This window comes from Lepus europaeus, chromosome X (assembly GCF_033115175.1).
Source record: "Lepus europaeus isolate LE1 chromosome X, mLepTim1.pri, whole genome shotgun sequence".
Lineage (NCBI taxonomy): Eukaryota > Metazoa > Chordata > Mammalia > Lagomorpha > Leporidae > Lepus > Lepus europaeus.
The window spans coordinates 47,980,114-48,000,068 of record NC_084850.1 but is presented as its reverse complement, the minus strand read 5'-3'; the positions used below and the strand labels follow the sequence as shown (position 1 = coordinate 48,000,068).

At 41.9% G+C, this 19,955-nt stretch overlaps 1 protein-coding gene across 1 annotated transcript in view; it reads left to right on the top strand.

Annotated features, from left to right (window-relative positions):
- The window catches only part of RBM41 (RNA binding motif protein 41), a 123,604-nt gene extending 108,835 nt beyond the window's left edge, over positions 1–14,769 (top strand). Inside the window, exon 8 of the mRNA XM_062182913.1 lies at positions 14,512–14,769. Coding sequence (XP_062038897.1) covers positions 14,512–14,534 — 23 coding nt within the window. The 3' untranslated portion in view covers positions 14,535–14,769. The remainder of the gene's footprint in view (positions 1–14,511) is intronic.
- The last annotated feature ends 5,186 nt before the right edge of the window (positions 14,770–19,955 follow it).

Genomic DNA, 19,955 nt, shown 5'->3' with positions numbered 1-19,955 from the left:
GTTGAAGATAGCAGTACTCCATTCCTTTCAATGATTGAATACTATTCCGTTGTATGACTATTACATATTTTGTTTATTCATTCATTACTGGGTGGACATCTGGATTGTTCCTACTTCTGGCTATTATGAACAATGTCACTATGAATAATCACCGACAGATTTCTGTGTAGGCAAATATTTTCATTTCTTTTGGGTATAAATATGTAGCATTTGGATATCTGGGTCATATGGCAATTCTAATATGTAACTTTTTCAGAAACTGCAGAACTGTTTTTCACAGTAACCACACCATTTTCCATTCTTACCATGTGTGAATTCCAATTCTCTACATCCTTACCAATATTTGCTGTTGTCTTTTCCAGTGTAGCCATCTTGGTGAGTATGAAGTGGTATATTACTGTGGTGTTGATTTCCATCTCCCTAATGATGAATTACAGATGAAAAAATGAGCTTCTGTGTGCTTATTGGTCATTCATATAGATTCTTTGGAGAAATGTCTATTCCAATATTTTGCCCATTTAGAATTTGTTTAAGTAATAGCTTTATTGTGATATAATTCATATACAAAAATTCACTCTTACTGGGTAGAATTCAGGGATTTTGAGCATACTCACTGCTGTGTAACCCTCACCGTTTGTCCCTGCTCTTGTGATGAGATCCAACACATATTTGAAATCGTAAAAGAAGCCTACAAAACAATGTATTTAGAGCCAAAGAAATATAGTACAATCTGAATGCATAACTGCCAAAGATAGGAGCAGAAAGAAATTGAGTGGGATTAATTAAAGAATGGTTCCTAAAATGTTTTGATCATTTAAAAATCAGATTACTTATCTCTCATGAATGAGTTTTAAGAGTTCTTTATATATTCTGGATACTAGATCTTTATATCTATCTAGATATATGTATATGTATCTATCTATATATGTATATCTATCTATCTATCTAGATATATATGTATATATCTATATGTGTATATCTATCTATCTATCTAGATATATATGTATCTAGATAGATAGATAGATAGAGAAAGAGAGAGAGCAATCCCATCTGTATCTGGAGTGGCTGGGTCTGAGTGAGGCCAAAGTTGGGAGCCAAGTACTCAATCCTGGCCTCACATGGGAAAGTTAAGGCCCCAAGTATTTGAGCCATCACCTACTAGTGTCTGCATCAGCAGAAAGTGGGAATCTGGAACAGAGTTGGGACTCGAACCCAGGCACTCCAATAGGGTATGCAGTAGTCCCAAGTGTGGCTCTTTTTTTTTTTAAGATTTATTTATTTATTTGAAAGTCAGAGTTACAGAGAGAGGAGAGGCAGAGAGAGAAAGAGAGAAAGAGAGAGAGAGAGAAAGAGAGAGAGAGAGAGAGAAAATCTTTCATCTGCTGGTTCACTCCCCAATTGGCTGCAACGTTCAGAGCTTTGCCAATCCAAAGCCAGAAGCCGGGAGCTTCTTTCAGGTCTCCCACGCAGGTGCAGGGGCCCAAGGACTTGGGCCATCTTCTAGTGCTTTCCCAGGCCATAGCAGAGAGCTGGACTAGAACCGGCGCCCATATGGGATGCCCACACTTTAGGTCAGGGCAATAACCTGCTGTGCACAGCGCTGGACCCCCAAGTGGTGGTTTAACCACTACATCAGACATCTGGATACTTGATCTTTATCAGATACATGATTTTCAAAGTTTTTCTTGTATTCTGTTGTTGGTTTCTTGATAGTGTCCTTTGTCCTGGGAATTAATAATTTTTAAGAATCTTGTTTGGATTAAAACTCATTTAATTTCAATAGCTTACAAAAACTTTGCTCCTATATAGCTCTCTTATCTTTCCCTCTTCTATGTGCTATTATCCCTATTTCATGTACTATGTCATATAATGTACACATTTATACACTGTATTCTCATCTGCATGGATTTACTTGTTTATATAGATATCTTTAAATTTTTTATTTATTCATTTTATTTTTTGAGAGAGAGAGAGAGGGGAGAGAGGAGAGAGGAGAGAGAGAGAGATTTCCCATCTTCTGGTTCATTCCTCAAATGCCTATGACAACTAGGACTTGGACAGGCCAAAGCAGGGAGCTAGTCCAGGTCCCCAGCGTGAGCTGCAGGGACTTAACTACTCTAGCCATCACTGCTGCCTCCCACTGTGCACCAACAGGAAGCTGGAATTGGGAGCAGAGCCAAGCAGTCTGATATAGGATGTAGGCATCTTAACTGCAGCAACAAAAATACTTTGTCCAGGCTTTGGTACTTACCTATGTAGTTACCACTGCCAGTACTTTTTTTTTACTTGATTACTGTGCAACGTCCTTTCATTTCAGGGTGAAGATATCCCTTTAGCATTTCTTGCAGGGTAGATCTAACAAAGATTTCTCTGTTTTTTGTTTATCTGGCAATGTATATAAGATGTCTTCACTTTTGGAGGATAATTTTTGCCAGGGATGGAATTCTTCATCTCAAACATTTTTTCTATGGGTTCTTTGAATACTATGTCATCCCACTGCCTCCCAGCCTCTGTGATTTCTGTTGAGAAATCAGTTTGTAATATTATCGAGGATCCCTTGTACGTGATGCATTGCTATTCCTTTGCTGCTTTTAATATTCTTTGACTTTGGATTTTGACAGCTTGGCTATGACATATGATTCTTTCTTCAGTTTCTTGGATGTATAGGTTATGGTTTTCCAAGGCAGTTGAGAATTTTTTGGACATTCTTTTTTCATATCTTTCATACCTACTTTCTGCCCCTTTCTCTCCTCTTTTTGGGCCTGAATATTAGTGTGCTGGATGATCTCCCACATTTCCCTGAGGCTCTGTTCATTTTCTTCATTCTTTTTTTTCTTTCTGATCCTCACATAGGAAAATCTCTATTGATTCAGCAGTCTCTATTGGGGGCCAGCGCTGTGGCATAGTGGGTAAAGCCACCGCCTGCAGTGCCGGCATCCCATATGGGCATGGTTGGTGTCCCGGCTGCTCCTCTTCTGCTCCAGCTCTCTGCTATGGCCTGGGAAAGCAGTAGAAGATGGACCAAGTCCTTGGGCCCCTGCACCCATGTGGAAGACCCGGAATAATCTTCTGGATCCTGGATTTGGATCAGCTCAGCTCTGGCCGTTGCGGCCAACTGGGGAGTGAACCAATGGATGGAAGACCTCTCTCTCTCTCTCTCTCTCTCTCTCTCTCTCTCTCTCTGCCTCTCGTTCTCTCTGTGTGTAACTCTGACTTTCAAATAAATAAATAATTCTTTAAAAAATAAATCTTTAAAAAAATACTCTCTATTGGCCTATTTTCAAGTTTGTGGATTCTTTCTTCTGCCTGCTCAAATCTGTTTTGGTCCTCTTTATTGATTCTTTTTTTTTTCTTATTTCAATTGTTACACTTACAGTGCCGTAATTTATATCTCTTCATTAATATTCTCTTTTTCATAAAACACAATTCTCATATTTTCTTTAGCTTTTTAGACATAGTTTCTTTAAATATTTTGAATGTATTTAAAATGGCTTGTTCATAATCCTTGCCTACTAAATCCAATGCCTGGACTTGGATTTAAAGAACAGCTTGTCTTTACTGCTTTTTTTACCCTATGTATTGGCCAGTTTCTTGGGATTCTTTTGTATGCTTCGCATTTTTTTTTGTTATTGTGAAAGCTGTACATTTAAAATAATACAATGTGGCAATTCTAGGGATAATGTGACAAACTGCAGCGTTTGTTCTTGTTTTTTGTTGTTAATTTAGTGACTTTTCTGAACCAATTCTTTAAGTCTGAAGTCTTTGTTGTGTGTGGCCACTGAAATATCTACTCAGTTAGTTTAGCGGTCAGGTAGTCGTAGAAGGATTTCCTTCAATGTCTGGAACCAATTAAGTCTCCTAGCTCCTGCTAAAGGAGCTGTGTGTGTGAATGTTGAAGCAATGCTTTTGATATTCAGCAAGGCAATTGTCACCTTTGTACTAAGCTGCACTTCCCACTTAAAGAGAGACTCCAGGTCAGCCAGAGGTGAGTATTTGGGGACTTCTGGAGTGTTTATTGGGCACATGCACATCCCTGAGCATGCACACAGCCCTACACCTGTGCGTGGCCCTCTAGAATCGTCAAAGGCCTGTTGTACATCTCATTCTCCACTTTTCCCTTTTTAATTTTTGGATAACTTGTTGTTTGTCCCAAAGGGTACCACTGCCCCAGGTAACTTGCTATGTTGAACAATTGCTATTGGTCAATTTCAATAAATGCTCCTCCAAGAAAAGGTTTTTCACAGTGGGTGAGCTCTGAGTCAAGTTAAATAAAGAGAAGCCTTGTGAATGCAGTTTTTAAGGAAACTACCAGACAGGGAAAATCTTAAGAGTTATCTGGGCATGAAGCTTTGGAAGAGCTTCAAACCCATGTGCCCTTTCCACTGCTGCTACGCTGATGGTTTTCACTGAGGTGTTGAGACTGTTGCTTTTCAAGGCTACCATGGTGCTGAGAAGGGAACAGGAATGAAGCAAATTAAGATGCTATAAATTGGATTCAAAAGGCTTCCATAGCCTAGGCAGCTCATGTCAAGAGGCTTGGGTGGTCACTGATGTCATACATTAGAGTATTAATTGGTAAATTAACAACAGGAGTCACTCTGAACTAACTCCCCATGCAGGACCTCTGTCCTCAATAAGTTGTATTATGAGAGTTAGCTGTAAAACTTGTTCTCAAACAGTTTGCGTGCGTGTGTGTGTGTGTGTGCAAGTTGTTGAAATCTTTACTTAGTATAGAGTTGGTCTTCTGTGTACAAACTTAATTGAAAATGAATCTTAATGGAGAATGGGACTGGGAAGGGGAGAGGGAGGAGGAGGAGGGATGGGAGTGTGGGTGGGAGGGCGGGTATGGTGGGAAGAATCACTATATTACTAAAGTTGTACTATGAAATTTGTATTCCTTAAATAAAAGGTTTCTTTAGGTAAAAAAAAAAAAGATGCTATAAAGTTCACTGCTCTCAGTAAAATTCAGCCATTTTTAAAATAAATATTTCCTCTGTATTACTGTGAACTTTGGCTAATTTCTAGAGTTCTAAAAATACTTATTTTGGAGTATGCATTCGGTTAAGCTGCCAGTTGGGACACTCACATCTCCTAGTGGAGTACCTGGGTTTGAGTCTCAGCTATGCTTACAATCCAGCTTCCTGATAATGTACACCCTGGGATGTCAGCAAATGATGGCTCAAGTCCTTGATCCCTGCCACCCATGTGGAAGACCCACCCTGATGGAGTTTCTGGTTCCTGGCTTCAACCTGGCCCAGGCCGGGCTGTTACAAGCATCTGGGGGAATGAACTAGTGGGTAAGAGTGCTGTCTTGTGTGTTTCTCTCTCTCTCTCTCTCTCTCTCTCTCTCTCTCTCTCTCTCTCTCTCTCTCTCTCCCCTTCCTTGTCACATAAGTAAACAAAACATTGAATCTTCATTATAATCCGTTTAAAAACCGTTTATTTTGACCCTTTTGTATAGTGTTCTCTTGCTTTTATGGAGGAGTGAATTTCCAAAGGTCCTTACTCTAACATTCCCACTAAGGTCACCACCCAGATACTTTTTACATACAATTCAGTAGCAAACCTGCAACTGATATGGCCAAGAGCACAAGCAAAGCACTGACTTGTGGCAATTAAATTCACTGTATTTGCCTGTATGTAAAATTTTAAATTTACATTATGTAGGTTGGTACTTGAAACTATGTTGTCAACATTAGTTGACAAGTAAAATGTGTCATAATTGAAATAATTATTTTTATAAATTGATTCATAGAAAAACTCAGGCAATATTGTAGAATTTTATTGTCCTTTCAGATTTTGCCATTTAAATCTTCTGAGTGAAGTTTAGGATTGTAATTGTTCTCCCGTACTTTCACATATTAATATTTTGCAGTGTGTTGTCCATGTGACTATTTTAAAAATATTTGCATTGTGACATTTAAAATGACTTTTAGGGTTTGAAAGAATAAAACAGGAATGTAATAAATTCCTACAGCTGTTTAAATAATATCAACACTTAAGTTCTAAGACTAAATATACTTGGTATAAGAAGTTGAAAAGAAAAGAATAACAGTCCCATACCATCCCTGTATGAACTGCATGTATGTTTACATCAGTTTTTCTAAAGTACTAGATAAATTTATTATGGCTATGGTCTTAATTATACATTTTAATAGAAACTGTGCTGTTAAAATTTACTTTCATACATTCAATAGCATTTAAATTTAAGTGTTAGGAATAACTACATATATTGCAAAATATTAAAGTTAATGCCATAATATTATATATGAGAGAAAAAGCACAGTGAGTCAGGAAGAAATGGAAGGCTTTCTCTAAAACAGTGAGGAAAACGCTACTGTACGTCCCTGTGTGTTCATCCTCCAGTGTCTCTGTTCCCTTTCTACCATCTTCCTTCCCATCCCATCCTCAATGCCTCCTCCCCCACTAGCTTCAGTCCCAGCTAGTGGTCTTTCATTCTGGTGGCCTTACTGGGGGAGTGGAGGGGATGCAGGGATGGGAAAGGTTGATTTAGGGGTACAAGAAGTTCTGGGTGGGCCTTGTGCTGCAGTAGGGCAAGTCACCACTTGGGGTGCCTGCGTCCTATATCAGGGTGCCGGGTCAAGCCTCAGCTACTCTGATTCTGTTCCTTGTTCATGTGCAGCCTGGGAGGCACCAGGTGATGGCTCAAGTGCTTGGGCCCCTGCAGCATGTGGAAAACCCAGATGGGGTTCCTGTTTCCTGGCCTGGTGGAGTCCTGGCTGTTGCAGGCATTTGTGGGGAGTGAACAAGCAGAGGGAAGATCTCTCTCTCTCTCTCTCTCTCTCTCTCTCTCTCTTTCTCTGCTTTTCATGTAGATGAAAATAAACATTTTTCTAAAAAAAATGTTAAAGATAGTAAGACGCTCTGGTGTTCTGTGGCCTAGTAGGATGACTATTGATAATGACAAAACACTTCCTTTAAAAAACAGTAAAAGGGGGGTCGGCACTGTGGCATACCGGGCTAAGCCTCCACCTGCGGGACCGGAATCCCACATGTGTGCCTGTTCTAGTCCCTGCTGCTCCTCTTCTGATTCAGCTCTCTGCTATGGCCTGGGAAAGCTGTGGAAGATAGCCCGGGCACTTGGGCCCCTGCACCCATGTGGGAGACCCGAAGCAGGCTCCTGGCTCCTGGCTTAGGATCAGCCCAGCTCTGAACGTTGCAGCCATTTGAGGAGTGAACCAGCAGATGGAAGATCTCCCTCTCTGTCTCTCCCTCACTCTGTCTGTAACTCTACCTCTCAAATAAATAAAATCTTTAAAAAACAAAACCCAAATACTTATGGATTTTGATTCTCCATCAACCTTTGAAAAAAAGAGAGAAAAACTTTCAGAAGAGAACTGCCAGTTCAAAGAACTTTTACCAAACTGTCAGCCATGTAATGACATTCCAGGACAAGAAATAGAACAATAGAGCAAGCCCTTCCCACCCACTCCTCCTGTCCTGCTAGTGATGAACTTCCCACATCCTAGAGGCGACCCCTACCCTGACTATTCACATAATCACTTCTTTGTTTTTCCTTATAGGTCTATCTTCTCTATAAGCATACCTCAACAGCACAGTTTCCTTTTACACGTGTTTGAGATTTATACACCTTTAATTGTATGTATTGCACTGTGACTGTCTTCTTGCAGTCCATGTTTCTGTGTGTGTGTGTGTGTGTTTGTGTGTGTGATCCATCTATGTTTTTGCAGGTAACTGTAGCTGGTTCATTTTTATCATTGTGCAGCATACCATTGTGTAAACACACCAAAATTTGGCTATTGTAAGTTTAATGGGCATTCTGGCTGCTTCTACTTTTTGACAGTTATAAAACAGTGCTACCATGAATACCCTTATACATGTGTCCCAGCACACATAGCACTTGCATTCCGTCAAATTTGTTTCAGAGCTTATAGGTTGGCAATTTCCTGGAATCACTGTTAACCATGGGCTTTAGTTTGTATTTAGAAGATGAAAAATGGGATGGGAGTAGGAGGTGAGAACAACAGAGGCAGAGAGGGAGGCTGATATGACTGCTCTGCCCCCACTCTTCCCCACAGCACAGTCTTGACACTTGCTATGGGGGTAATGTGCAGGCTGGTTGAGAGTATAGGGAATCTGGAATTAGAAAACTTAAATATAATTCCCTCCACCAATTCTTCCCAGATATGTGATCTTGAGCACAATTTAGTTAACCTAAGTCTCTGTTTTCTCATCTGTGAAGTGGGAATAACATTAATTACTTAAAATGGATTATTGTAGGGTTAGACAAACTGGAACCTTACATATGCCCTGCGTAGCCCATGGTCATAATTAACATGCTGGTTTTACCCCTAACAGAATTTAAGACCTTTGAGTTGTAAGTATTCGTCTCTGCAGAGCAAAGATTGTGAAAAACAACTCTCTCACACTCTTCTTTTGGTCAGAGCCTGTTCTGCCTGCGTTACAAAGTGAGTGGATTTGCACATAAGGCTTACAGCTTGTATGAGTCAGCCTACTGTTCAGCTGGTTGAATATGGATTCTTTGCCTTGTTGTTTCGGTTGTCAACTGTTGCCTGAGAGCGCCAACATATAATGATGAAATAACCATTTTTTTCCTCACCATACTGTGGCTCAGAGATTCAAGCAAGGCCCAGGAGGTGGAGCCCACTCCACACGGTGTCCAGGCAGCTCATCTGAGGCTGGAGAGTTGGAGATGGCCCCACTGTGTCTCTGGGATCTTGGTTCCGGTTCTTGGATGACATCTTGGTTCTCTTCCACATAACTTCTCTTTCTGGCAGGAAAGCTCTCCAAAGAGCGAAACCAGAAGCTCTCAAGGCCTCTCCAGGCCTAGTCTCAGAAATGGGTCACTATTTCTGCTGCATGCTGTTCATTAAAACCAGTCACAGATTCAAGAGTAGGGAAAAGAGATTTTTTTTGTGTGTGATGATATGAGCAGAAAATTAATCTTGCAAATGGCCCTGCAGGTGGGGAAGGAATGTTCTAGTCGTTGCTGGAAGCAATACACCGTAGACACGTGGTGGGCCTTTGGACCCAGAATCCAGTTTCCTTGGATGTAGTTATATCTCCACTGACTCGTCCCAGGCGATGAACAAGCAAAACATCATTGAGTTTGTTTCCGGTTAGGATGTGTGGGAGATAGGAAGGAACCAACAATGACAACTGAGAAGGTGCTTCCCAGGAGGGTGGAAGAGACCAAGGGAGTGCAGGGGCCTGGAAGTTCTGAGGAAGATGGAGTGATAACTATGAGACAAATGCTGGTAATGAATTCAGCAAAATGATCACATTTTTGCTGAGACAAAATATAAGAAATTTTAAAAGCAGTTATCCTTAGGAAGAGGGCCTGTAGGAGGAATATGAACTCCTTCCACTTGTCTACCTTCCTCTGTTTGAGCTTCCTAATCTTATATATTACTTTTTTATAATATGAATTGCTTATGAAGGGAGTTTTTTTTTAATTTGAGAGGCTGAGAAATGGAAAGAGCCACAGATAGAAAGAGATCTCTCATCTGCTGGTTCACTCCCTAAATGCCCAGAACAGGTGGGGCTGGATTAGGCCAAAGCTAGAGCTAGGAGCCAAGGACTCAATCTGGATCTCCCACATGGGTGACAGGGATAGTTGGGGTCTGCATTAAAAGGAAGCTGGGATCAGAAGCCAAAGGAGGACACAGAACCCACACACACCACTGTGGGACCCAGGTATCTTAGCCAGCTCAGTGCCCATTTGGGATTTAAAAAACTCTTTTTAAAAATGCTCCTTATCTGGGGCCAGCACTGTGGCACAGTAGGTTAATCCTTTGCCTGCAGTGCCAGCATCCCATATGGGCGCCGGTTCTAGTCCTGGCTGCTCTTCTTCCAATCCAGCTCTCTGCTAAGGCCTGGGAAAGCAGTAGAAGATGGCCCAAGTGCTTGGACCCCTGAACCCACGTGGGAGACCTGGAGGAAGCACCTGGCTCCTGGCTTCGGATTGTCACAGCTCCAGCTGTTGCGGCCATCTGGGGAGTGAACCAGCGGGTGGAAGACCTCTCTCTGTCTCTACCTCTCACTGTCTGTAACTCTACCTCTCAAACAAATAAATAAAATCTTTAAAAAATGCTCCTTACCACCAACTTTTCTTACCTTGCAACTGAAACCATTTTTTAAAAGATTTTATTTATTTATTTGAAAGGCAGAGTTACAGAGAGGCAGAGGCAGAGAGAGAGAGACAGAGAAAGATCTTCCATTCGCTGGTTCACTCCCCAGATGACTGCAACGGCCGGGCTGAGCAAATCCGAAGCCAGGAGCCAGGAGCTTCCTCCAGGTCTCTCACAGGGGTGCAGGAGCCAGAGGACTTGGGCCATCTTCCACTGCTTTCTCAGGCCATAGCAGAGAGCTGGATTGGAAGTGGAACAGCAGGGACTTGAACTGGTTACCATATGAAATGCTGGCACTGCAGGCAGCAGCCCCACCTGCTATGCCATAGCGCCCGGCCCCACTACTAAAATTATACACTACGAAAATTCAAGCATAATATTGCTCAGGTTACTTAATGTTCCTGAGTTCTTTGACATTTTTTTCTCTTGAGTGTCATGTATAATTCAAAGCGAAACAGGCAAAAACCTTTGACTTGGAACTTCAATAAGATTTCCCAATTTTAGATAATAAAGTGAAGCCAGTGAAGTCATCCACGGATGAGTTTAGGGAAAGCGAGAACTGAGCTGTTTGAATGTGTAGCTCTTGAAGCTATGATTATCCTTAGGTTTAATTTCTTCTCAGCGGAGGATGATTTGTGTCTCTGTACAGTATCCCATTGAAATAAAATGTATTTTGAGCCGTCAGAGTTTCAAAGCCAGTTTCATTAGCCTTGGGTTCCCACTTAGAGTACTGCTCTATGAGAGAGTTCTGCGGAGATCAGAAAGTGCTGCAGTCACCACTCTTCATCCCTTTCCACACTTGACCCTCTGCTGCTTCTTGCCTTTTCCGCACATCCATCAGCACAAGGCCCCGGGACCAAGGCCTGTTTCTGCACACGGACCCTCAGCAGCCTGTACCACTTCCTTCTGCTCACAGCTCCTGTCCTCCAAAATGCTCTATTTCTGGTCCTTGGCTTCACAGCGATCAGAGCCCTAGCTGGCCTGCCTGTCACGTGAGGATTTCCATGAAGCCATCCCTGACCTTGACATCAATGCCTACCCCACTGACAGGGGCAGGCCTGCAGCCTCTGCACATCCTTCCAGTCAGAGCAACCAAGTTGGCCATCCCTGATCAAGATACATACATACACACAGGCACAAACATGCAAATATACACATTGCATATACAAATACATACCATGCACACTGCATGTATAATCATACATATTCATGAACATAGAAACATAACAAACACACACACACATGAATATATTATATACAAACACAGAGATTTAAGGAATTCAGTTGGGCCATCTTCAGGCCCAGAAAAATACATTCTTATAAACACATGCATATATATATATGTATATATATATGTATATATATATATAATATATATATAATCACACAGACAAAAGCACACATGCATATACCCATATGCAAATGCATGCCTACACACAGAGAGGGATCACTCTCAACCTCAATTAGGGCATCAATTGCTCATAGAGACATTGTGTGTGGGTCTGACATTATCTAGATCAGATAAAAAATTCCAAATTTTTCACCACAACATCATACAGGTTACAGGGTCACTCTAAAAAACATCTCGGGGCAGGCACTGTGGCTAGTAGGCTGAGCCTCTACCTGTGGTGCCAACATGCCATATGAGCACTGGTTGGTGTCCCGGTTGCTCCACTTCCAATCCAGCTCTCTGCTATGGCCTGGGAAAGCAGTAGAAGATGGCCCAAGTCCTTGGACCCCTGTACCCGTGTGGGAGACCCGGAAGAAGCTCCTGGCTGCTGGCTTCTGCCTGGCCCAGTACTGGCTGTTATGGCCATGTGAGGAGTGAATCAGTGGATAGAAGACACACTCTCTCTCTTTCTCTCTCTCTCTCTCTCATTCTCTCTCTCTCTGTCTCTCTCTCTCTCTCTCTAACTGCCTCTCAAATAAGCAAGTAAAACTTTTAAAAAAGAAAAGAAAAAAGAACATCTGGTCCATAGTGCCAGCTCCCGTACAGTCCCACCGCCTTGGACTCTGACATATGAGAGAATAATCAAGCCTGCTACCATTTCTGGAAAGGTTATTTTGTTCCAGGTACTTTGCCAAGTATTTTACATATATCACCTTGTTTGATTTTCACAGAAACCCAATGAGAGGGGCCATAAACACCATGCTATGTTGCCTTCTCCTTAACATAACACAGGTGGCCTTCCCTCTTTTTGGTTTCCAAAATACTTTCATATGCACGACTTCCAGTTGATTTTGAGTCTCAGAATAACACTGTGAAGTGGGAAAGTTTGGCACTGTCACTCACGTTTCGTCACTGAGACTCACATAGGTTGAGGAACTTTCCTCAGACAATAACAACTGCAAAATACAAGTGACATCTTAAGTTGCCGCTTGCATACACCAGTTCCCCTACTTCCGTATATTTATTCCTGTGTTCATTGGTCATGCATATATGTTCCCTACCAGGTACCATGAAAATAAAAACTGATTAAGACACAGCCTTGACTTTGAACTAGCTTTCATTCTAGAGGGAAAGAAAGTCAGCAGAGAGATACAGCATGTCATGTGCCAAAGGCTGGGATTGAAACTTGGGAATACTGAGTCGAATCACGGGTCCTGCGGAGGGAGCCAGCATCAAACCGAGGCCACACTGCTGGAACTGTGGCATGTGTGCAAAGAGGGCAGTGAGGCTGGCTGGCCTCTGAAGAGCTGTGATGTCACTCACTTTCCTCTACTTTTTCCTTCTGGAAGGGGTGAAAGGCAAGAATCATTCATTGAGGTACAGTGTCTAAGCCAATGCAATATGAGTTTATGAATTATATAGGGATTAATAGGATTTGTGTTTGTCAAAGAAAGCTAAACAATTATAGGCAAGAAACTACACAATCAAGTGTGCCTCTTTAATCCAGTTCCCATCAGGAAAGGGGCACTTCTGGCCCACGGGCCATATAAGGCCAGTGAAATCATCTGGTCTGACCATACCAAAGCAGCCACAGGCAGGACTCAAAATTCAATAAATCCATAGCAAGCTAATTTTTTAAAAAAAGATTTTTTTATTTGAAATGCAGAGTTACAGAGAGGCAGAAGCAGAGGGGGAGAGAGAGATAAAGAGAGAGAGAGAGAGAAAGAGAGAGAGAGAGAGAGAGAGAGAGAAAGAGAGAGGTCTTCCATCCGCTGTTTTACTCCCCAAATGGCTGCAACAGCTAGAGCTGAGCCAATCCAAAGCCCAGAAGCCAGGAGCCTCCTCCAGGTCTTCCCATGTGGATGCAGGGGCCCAAGGACTTGAACCATCTTCTACTACTTTCCCAGGCCATAGCAGAGAGCTGGATGGGAAGTGGAGCAGCCAGGACTCGAACCAGCACCCAGATGGGATGCCGGCACTGTAGGTGGCAGTTTTGCCTACTATGCCACAGTGCCGGCCCCACAAGCTAATATTTAAGTTGATTATTTCATATGGCTCATGAGTGATGTAATAAATACCCAAATGGCCTTTAGAAGGAAAAAGCTTCCCTAGCTCTGGTACATAGTTCTCTAACTTTTTTAGGAGGTGAGTTTCTAAACTCTGGGCCCAAAACAGTATTAAATGTTGCATTCTGTAATAGGATCTTATGGTTTTTTGTTTTGATCATTACTTTAGGTGTCTAGATACCTTTTAGTTGTCTCTCTCTCTCTTTCTTTCTCTCTCCCTCTCTCCAAGCGCTAAAGGCTAGAAAGAATAGTATAATCTGTATCCATCACCCACTTTCACTTTATTGATGTTTTGCTGTGAGGAATCTTCAAAAAGCCCATGGAAAATATCTATCGTAAAAAATTCATGCATTGATTTAAACAATTTTTGCACCAAAATAAACTTCTTTTAATTTCATTTTTCCATGAACTTTTGGAAGTTCCCTCATAATCTTGTTTCAACTCTTTTTACATCCAGACACATCTTTTTTTTTTTTCCTGGAGTATTTTAAAGCAACTACCATCTTATTTTTGAGAAAGGTTTGAAGAGGTGTGAAAGTAGAATGAGAAAGTATATGTCCTTCCAAACCTCACGAGTTTTGAGACTTAATTAAGTTGCCAGCATGATTTTCAAAAAAAAATCAGTTTTAGTGAGAACTCTTATGGCATTAGCTCAGCTAACGACATAAAGCTTAGCTAGAAAAGGTGCCTTTTGGCCCTTCTCCCTTTAAAAGAGTTCTGCCGGAACAAATAAAATGGGAAAGTGTTTTGACTTAATACTTCAGATAAGAACAAAGCACAATACAGAAATATATACAGTGGAGTTTTGGCTAAATATAAAGGATATCATTGTTGTCAGTATATTTGGGTTTTAGGATAACATGTTTACTCTTTCGGTCATTGGAGCTATGATTTCATTTGTTTCCTTGTTCCCTGTTTTCAGGAGAGCTGCCTCTCAGTTGGTAGGCTGAAGATACCCTGGGATTCATCGCGATGATTGCAAGGTGAAAAGCTACAAGCACCTTACTAGAGTAGAGCTGTTAGGCAATACCATCCCCAGCAAGAGAGATGAGTGATGGCTTCGCATTCAAATGATGTTATTAATAAGGACATAAGCTTCGATGTTACTTTTACAACCGAAATAACTAAATAAAGGGAAGAGTGAAGTCCATTGGCATGCATCTAAATAAAATGAAATGTTATAAGGACATGGTTTATCAGAAATCACTTATTTCACCGCACTGCATGGTGAGAGCAGTACATGAAATTAAACATCCAGTATGAACTCAACAATGGAAAGTACATGGAGACAAAATCGGAAGGTAACATGTCAAAAGGTTTATAGTGGCTGTCTCTGAGTGGTAGGGTGACGAGTGATGCTTCTTCTGTTTCTCTTTATGCTTTTCTGTCTTCTTCAGATTTTCTACAGTGAGCATGTAATTACTTGTATAATCAGAAAAACATTTTTTCTAAATAAAAGGGACAAGCAAGTCTCATAATCCCAGTGCCTAGAAGCAGATCAGCAATCTGTTTTGAATGTTTCCAAGGCAGTGAACCAGGCAAAAGTAAGAAGGATGATTTCAGAGTCCCCAGGGGAGACTTGTGTAGTTTGTTCCTAGGAAACCAGAAGTTTTAGCCACTCAAAACACATGTAAGTGTTTTTGGTGTGAATCAAAACCTTCCATTAGACATAATTTCAACAGCAGCTGTTACACAACCTGTATAAACTATTTTTGGTGTGCACCAAAATTTTAACAACATAGAAACTCTCTTAACCCTTTCATGGTCACATAGGTGCCAACTCACCTATTACTGGCCAGGTTGGACTGCCATAATATAGGGTGATTCCCAATGCTGTGGTGTAGCTGGAAAGGAACGAATACGGTTCTTCTGAATGCTTCTCTTTTTAAAATATTTTATTTAGTTATTTGAGAAGTAGAGTTAGACAGAGAGAGGGAGAAACAGAGAGAGAGGTTTTCCATCCTCTGGTTCACTCCCCAAATGACCGCAACTGCTGGAGCTGGACCGATCTGAAGCCAGGAGCCAAGAGCTTCTTCTGGGTGTCCCACACAGGTGCAGGGGCCCAAGAACTTGAGGAGCCATTTTCCACTGCTTTCCCAGGCCACAGCAGAGAGCTGGATCGGAAGAGGAGTAGACAGGACACAAACTAGCACCCATAGGGGATGCCAAAACCACAGGCAAAGGCTTAACCTACTATGCCACATTGCCAAACCCTTGAATGCTTCTTTTTTATTGTGTCTTTGTTGAAGAAAAAGAAGATGCAATTTGAAAATGGCTTAAATCATTTACTGGATTTGGGAGCAGATACTTGGTGTAGTGGTTAAGATACTGCTAGGGATGCCCACACCCCATATCAGAGTGCCTGCTCTAGATTGCAGCTTCCTGCTCCTGCACACCCTTGAGGCAGTAGGTAATGACCCAGGGATCTGGGTCCCTGCCACCCATGTGAGAGACTCAGATTGAGTTCCAGGCTCTTGTCTTCAGCCTGAGCCAGTCCTAGCGATTTGGGGAAAAAATTGTGGATGGGAATCTCTCTCTTTCTCTCTGTGTCTTTCAAATAAAATAAAAATGCATTGCTAGGGGCAGTTTTAATAAAATTACTGGCTTAACAACATGTTATAAATATTTCATGCCCATTGTAATAAGAATAACAAAAGTAACATACTTTCCAGCCCTGTGGGTTATATGAGCAGCTTAGGAAAAAGAATAACAAAAAAGTATGAATAAAGACATAATCTTCTCATTTCTTCTGGTTGCATCCACTTGAAGCAACCAACAATAACATTTTGTGGATCCTTACACGTTTCTCTATAACCATACACTGCATACGAATGTATACATTCATTCAAATTGAGTTCTTCCTCCCCTTATTTACAAAAATGAAGTGATATTATACACTTAAAATTGCCTAATCATAGAATAATTTTTTAAGATTTTAAAGATTTGTTTATTTTGAAAGAGTTACAGAGAGAGAGTGGGGAGAGAAAGATCTTTCATCTGCTGGTTCAATCCTCAGATGGCCACAATGGCTATGGCTAGGCAAGATTGAAGCCAGGAGCCAGGAGCTTTATCTGGGTCTCCCATGTGAGGGTATGGGCCCAAACACTTGGGCCATCTTCTGCTGCTTTCCCAGGCCATTAGTAGGGAACTAGACCAGAAGTGGAGCAGCCAGGACACAATCCAGTGCCCATACGGGATACTGGTGCCACAGGAAGCAGCTTTATCTGCTATGCCACAGGGCCAGCCCTGAATTGGTTGTTTTTAAAACAGAATAGAAATGAGTGTTTTTAAAATACAGATTCCTGGACCCCACACTAGGCTTTTTGAATCTGAGTTTTCAAAGAAGTTCAATTCATACAAAAATCTGAAATTTGGTAAGTGCTGCTCTGTACATTATGCTCCAACTCGCGTTTACCTCTTACCAATATACAGGGTTCCTCTGAGGTTAATGCCTATGCATCGAAGACATTTTCTTCTGGTAGATCTAAAGAAAAATAAACACATTTGATTACAAAAAATGACTTATTATTTTAAGACACTTTATGAGAGCACTTGAAAAAGTCCATGGGAAAATAGAAATAAAAGTATAAGTTTATTTTGGTGCAAAAATCTTTGAAATCCATGCATAAGTATTTCTCCTTTTTAAATTTTATTTTATTTTTTTGAAAGGCAGAATTACAGAGTGGGAGGGAGAGATATATAGAGAGAGGTCTTCTTTTCACTAGTTCACTCCGCAAATGAACACAATGGCCTGGACTGGGCCAGGCAGAAGCGAGGAGCCAGGAGCTTCTTCCAGGTCTCCAAGGTGGGTGCAGGGGCCCAAGCACTTGGGCAATCATCCACTTCTTTCCCAGGCCATTAGCAGGGAGGATTGGAAGTGGAGCAGCCAGGACTCAAACCCGTGCTCACTTGGGATGCCTGAGCTGCCTGAGCTGCAGGTGGTGGCTTAACTCACTATGCCACAGTGTCGGCCCCACATAAGCTTTTCTTAATGTGAATTTTCCATGATTTTTTGATGTACCCTTGTGTACAACATTAAAAGACAAAAGACAGAATAGGAGAGTATATCTGGAACATACGAAACAATACTTCTAATACACCAAGAGATCTTCTAAGTGGAAAATAAAAGAAAAATGGGCATTATTGCCGTTGGAAGCTCTCTGAGATGGTGTTAGTGAGCTGGATGTTAATTAGTAACCTCTGGATCAACACCTGTGGGAGAAAAAGAGCAGAAGCAGGAATGGCAGCACTGTGGTGTAGTAGATAAAGCCATAGCCTGTAGCTCCAGCATCCCATATGAGCACCGGTTTGAGTCTCGGTTGCTCTACTTCCAATCCAGCTCTCTGCTGTGACCTGGGAAAGCAGTGGAAGATGGCCCAAGTCATTGGACCCCTGCACCCATGTGGGAGACCTGGAAGAAGCTCCTGACTCCTGGATTCATCCTGGCCCAGCCGCAGCCATTCTGGCCATTTGGGGAGTGAACCTAGTGGATGGAAGACCTCTCTCTCTCTCTCTCTCTCTCTCTCACTTCCTTTCAAATACATAAAATAAGTCTTTAAAAAAATGAAGCAGGAATGAGTAGAGAGTCAGAGAGTCAGTGATCTGTGATGTAGACCCAAAGACGGTCTCATAAATTACCCAAAAGATAAGTCTTCTGAGTTCTGCCTTATTACTTTCTTTCAAGGTCTTCATGAACAGTGCTGTAGTATGGCTACCATTCATTTTCAGCTTACACATGCACACTGTGGTAGCCCAGCCATGAACCAAGCTCTGGTGTTTTCCTTCTTTGTTAGGGAGGTCATGAGGGACACTCCCATATACCATAAGTTCAAGTTTAGAAATAGATGCTGGTGAAATGGTGGGTGACATGGATGGTCTGGGTCACCTGGCCATATTGCCATCTATAGCCTCTAGTCCTGATTATGCTGGATTTCCATGTCCTGGTGATAGATGCTTGATAGGCACCTTTGACAGAACCCAGTTCATGACAAGCAGTTGTGGTCAGATGCTCACTTGGTTTCCCATTGTCAGCTTGCTCCATTTACACCAGGACCCAAAAGCATCCCAGGAGTTGCTGTTCAAGGGCATGCAATTTTCCTCTGAAGATGGTGTGATCTAGCTCTGAAATGCCAGCGGTCTGCCTTGTGATTATCCCATGAGGTTTGCTATAAACCACAAGAGCATCTTTTCTCACCACCACCTCCCTTAATATCCTGGGGTTTTCTATCACAGAGCACGAGTATTAGGGCTGATGCCACTGTCATATACACCTGCTATAGAGCACTTCCTGCTCTGAGCCCTGCACCAAACCGTCAGCCATTCACATCATCCAGGTTATGGATCAGGGAAGTATCCCCAAATGAAGAATACACCGCTTCCAGAACATGAAGAATCCTACCAGATATTGCACTTTGCATCTTTGTGGTAGGAAAAGCAAGGTGCAACGATTTTTATTTTACCTTCCATGGGGTTCTTCAGTGTGCCCTTGACTGATAGATGTCTGAAAATGTATTCATGTTCCAGGACCCTTAATTTTCACAGGGTTTAAATCTCATGTTTTGATTGTACAGCCAAGGCCATCAATGTGCAGGCCGCTTGTTGCTCATCCAGTCTGACTGACATGATCTCTTTAATATAGTGAATCAATGTGATGTGTTGTGGGATATCAATCACTTCAGACTATATGATAGCAGAGGGCAAGAGAAGTAACATAGCCTCCATAGAAAAATTATAAAAGTATGGTCTTATCTGTGTTACATGAATCTGAACTTTTTCTGATTCTCTTCTCTGAAATGTATGAGAAAAAACACATTTACCAAATTAATGACTGCATACCATAACCTATGTTAACCAGCTCTAGTAAATATATTACATCTAGCACAGTGGCACAAATTAGGGCCACTACTTAGTTAAGATTATAGTTGTTCGTTATTTTCCAAGATCTCCTTTTTATCCAGGGGTCATATTGTTGAAATACACATAAATTTGAAAAGGCCTGATACTCCCATATAGTTCCATCTTCTAGAATACTACTAATTTCTTTTTAAAAAAGATTTATGTATTTATTTGAAAGGCAGAGTTACAGAGAGGCAGAGGCAGAGAGAGAGAGAGAGAGAGAGAGGGAGAGGGAGAGGGAGAGGGAGAGGGAGAGAGAGAGAGAGAGAGAGAGAGAGAGGTCTTCCATCCGCTGGTTCACTCCCCAGATGGCCACAACAGCAGGAGTCGAAGCCGGGAGCCAGGAGCTTCTTCTGGGTCTCCCACAAGAGTGCAGGGGCCCAAGGACTTGGGCCATCTTCTACTGCTTTCCCACGCCATAGCAGAGAGCTGGATTGGAAGTGGAGCATCTGGGACTCGAACCAGCACCCA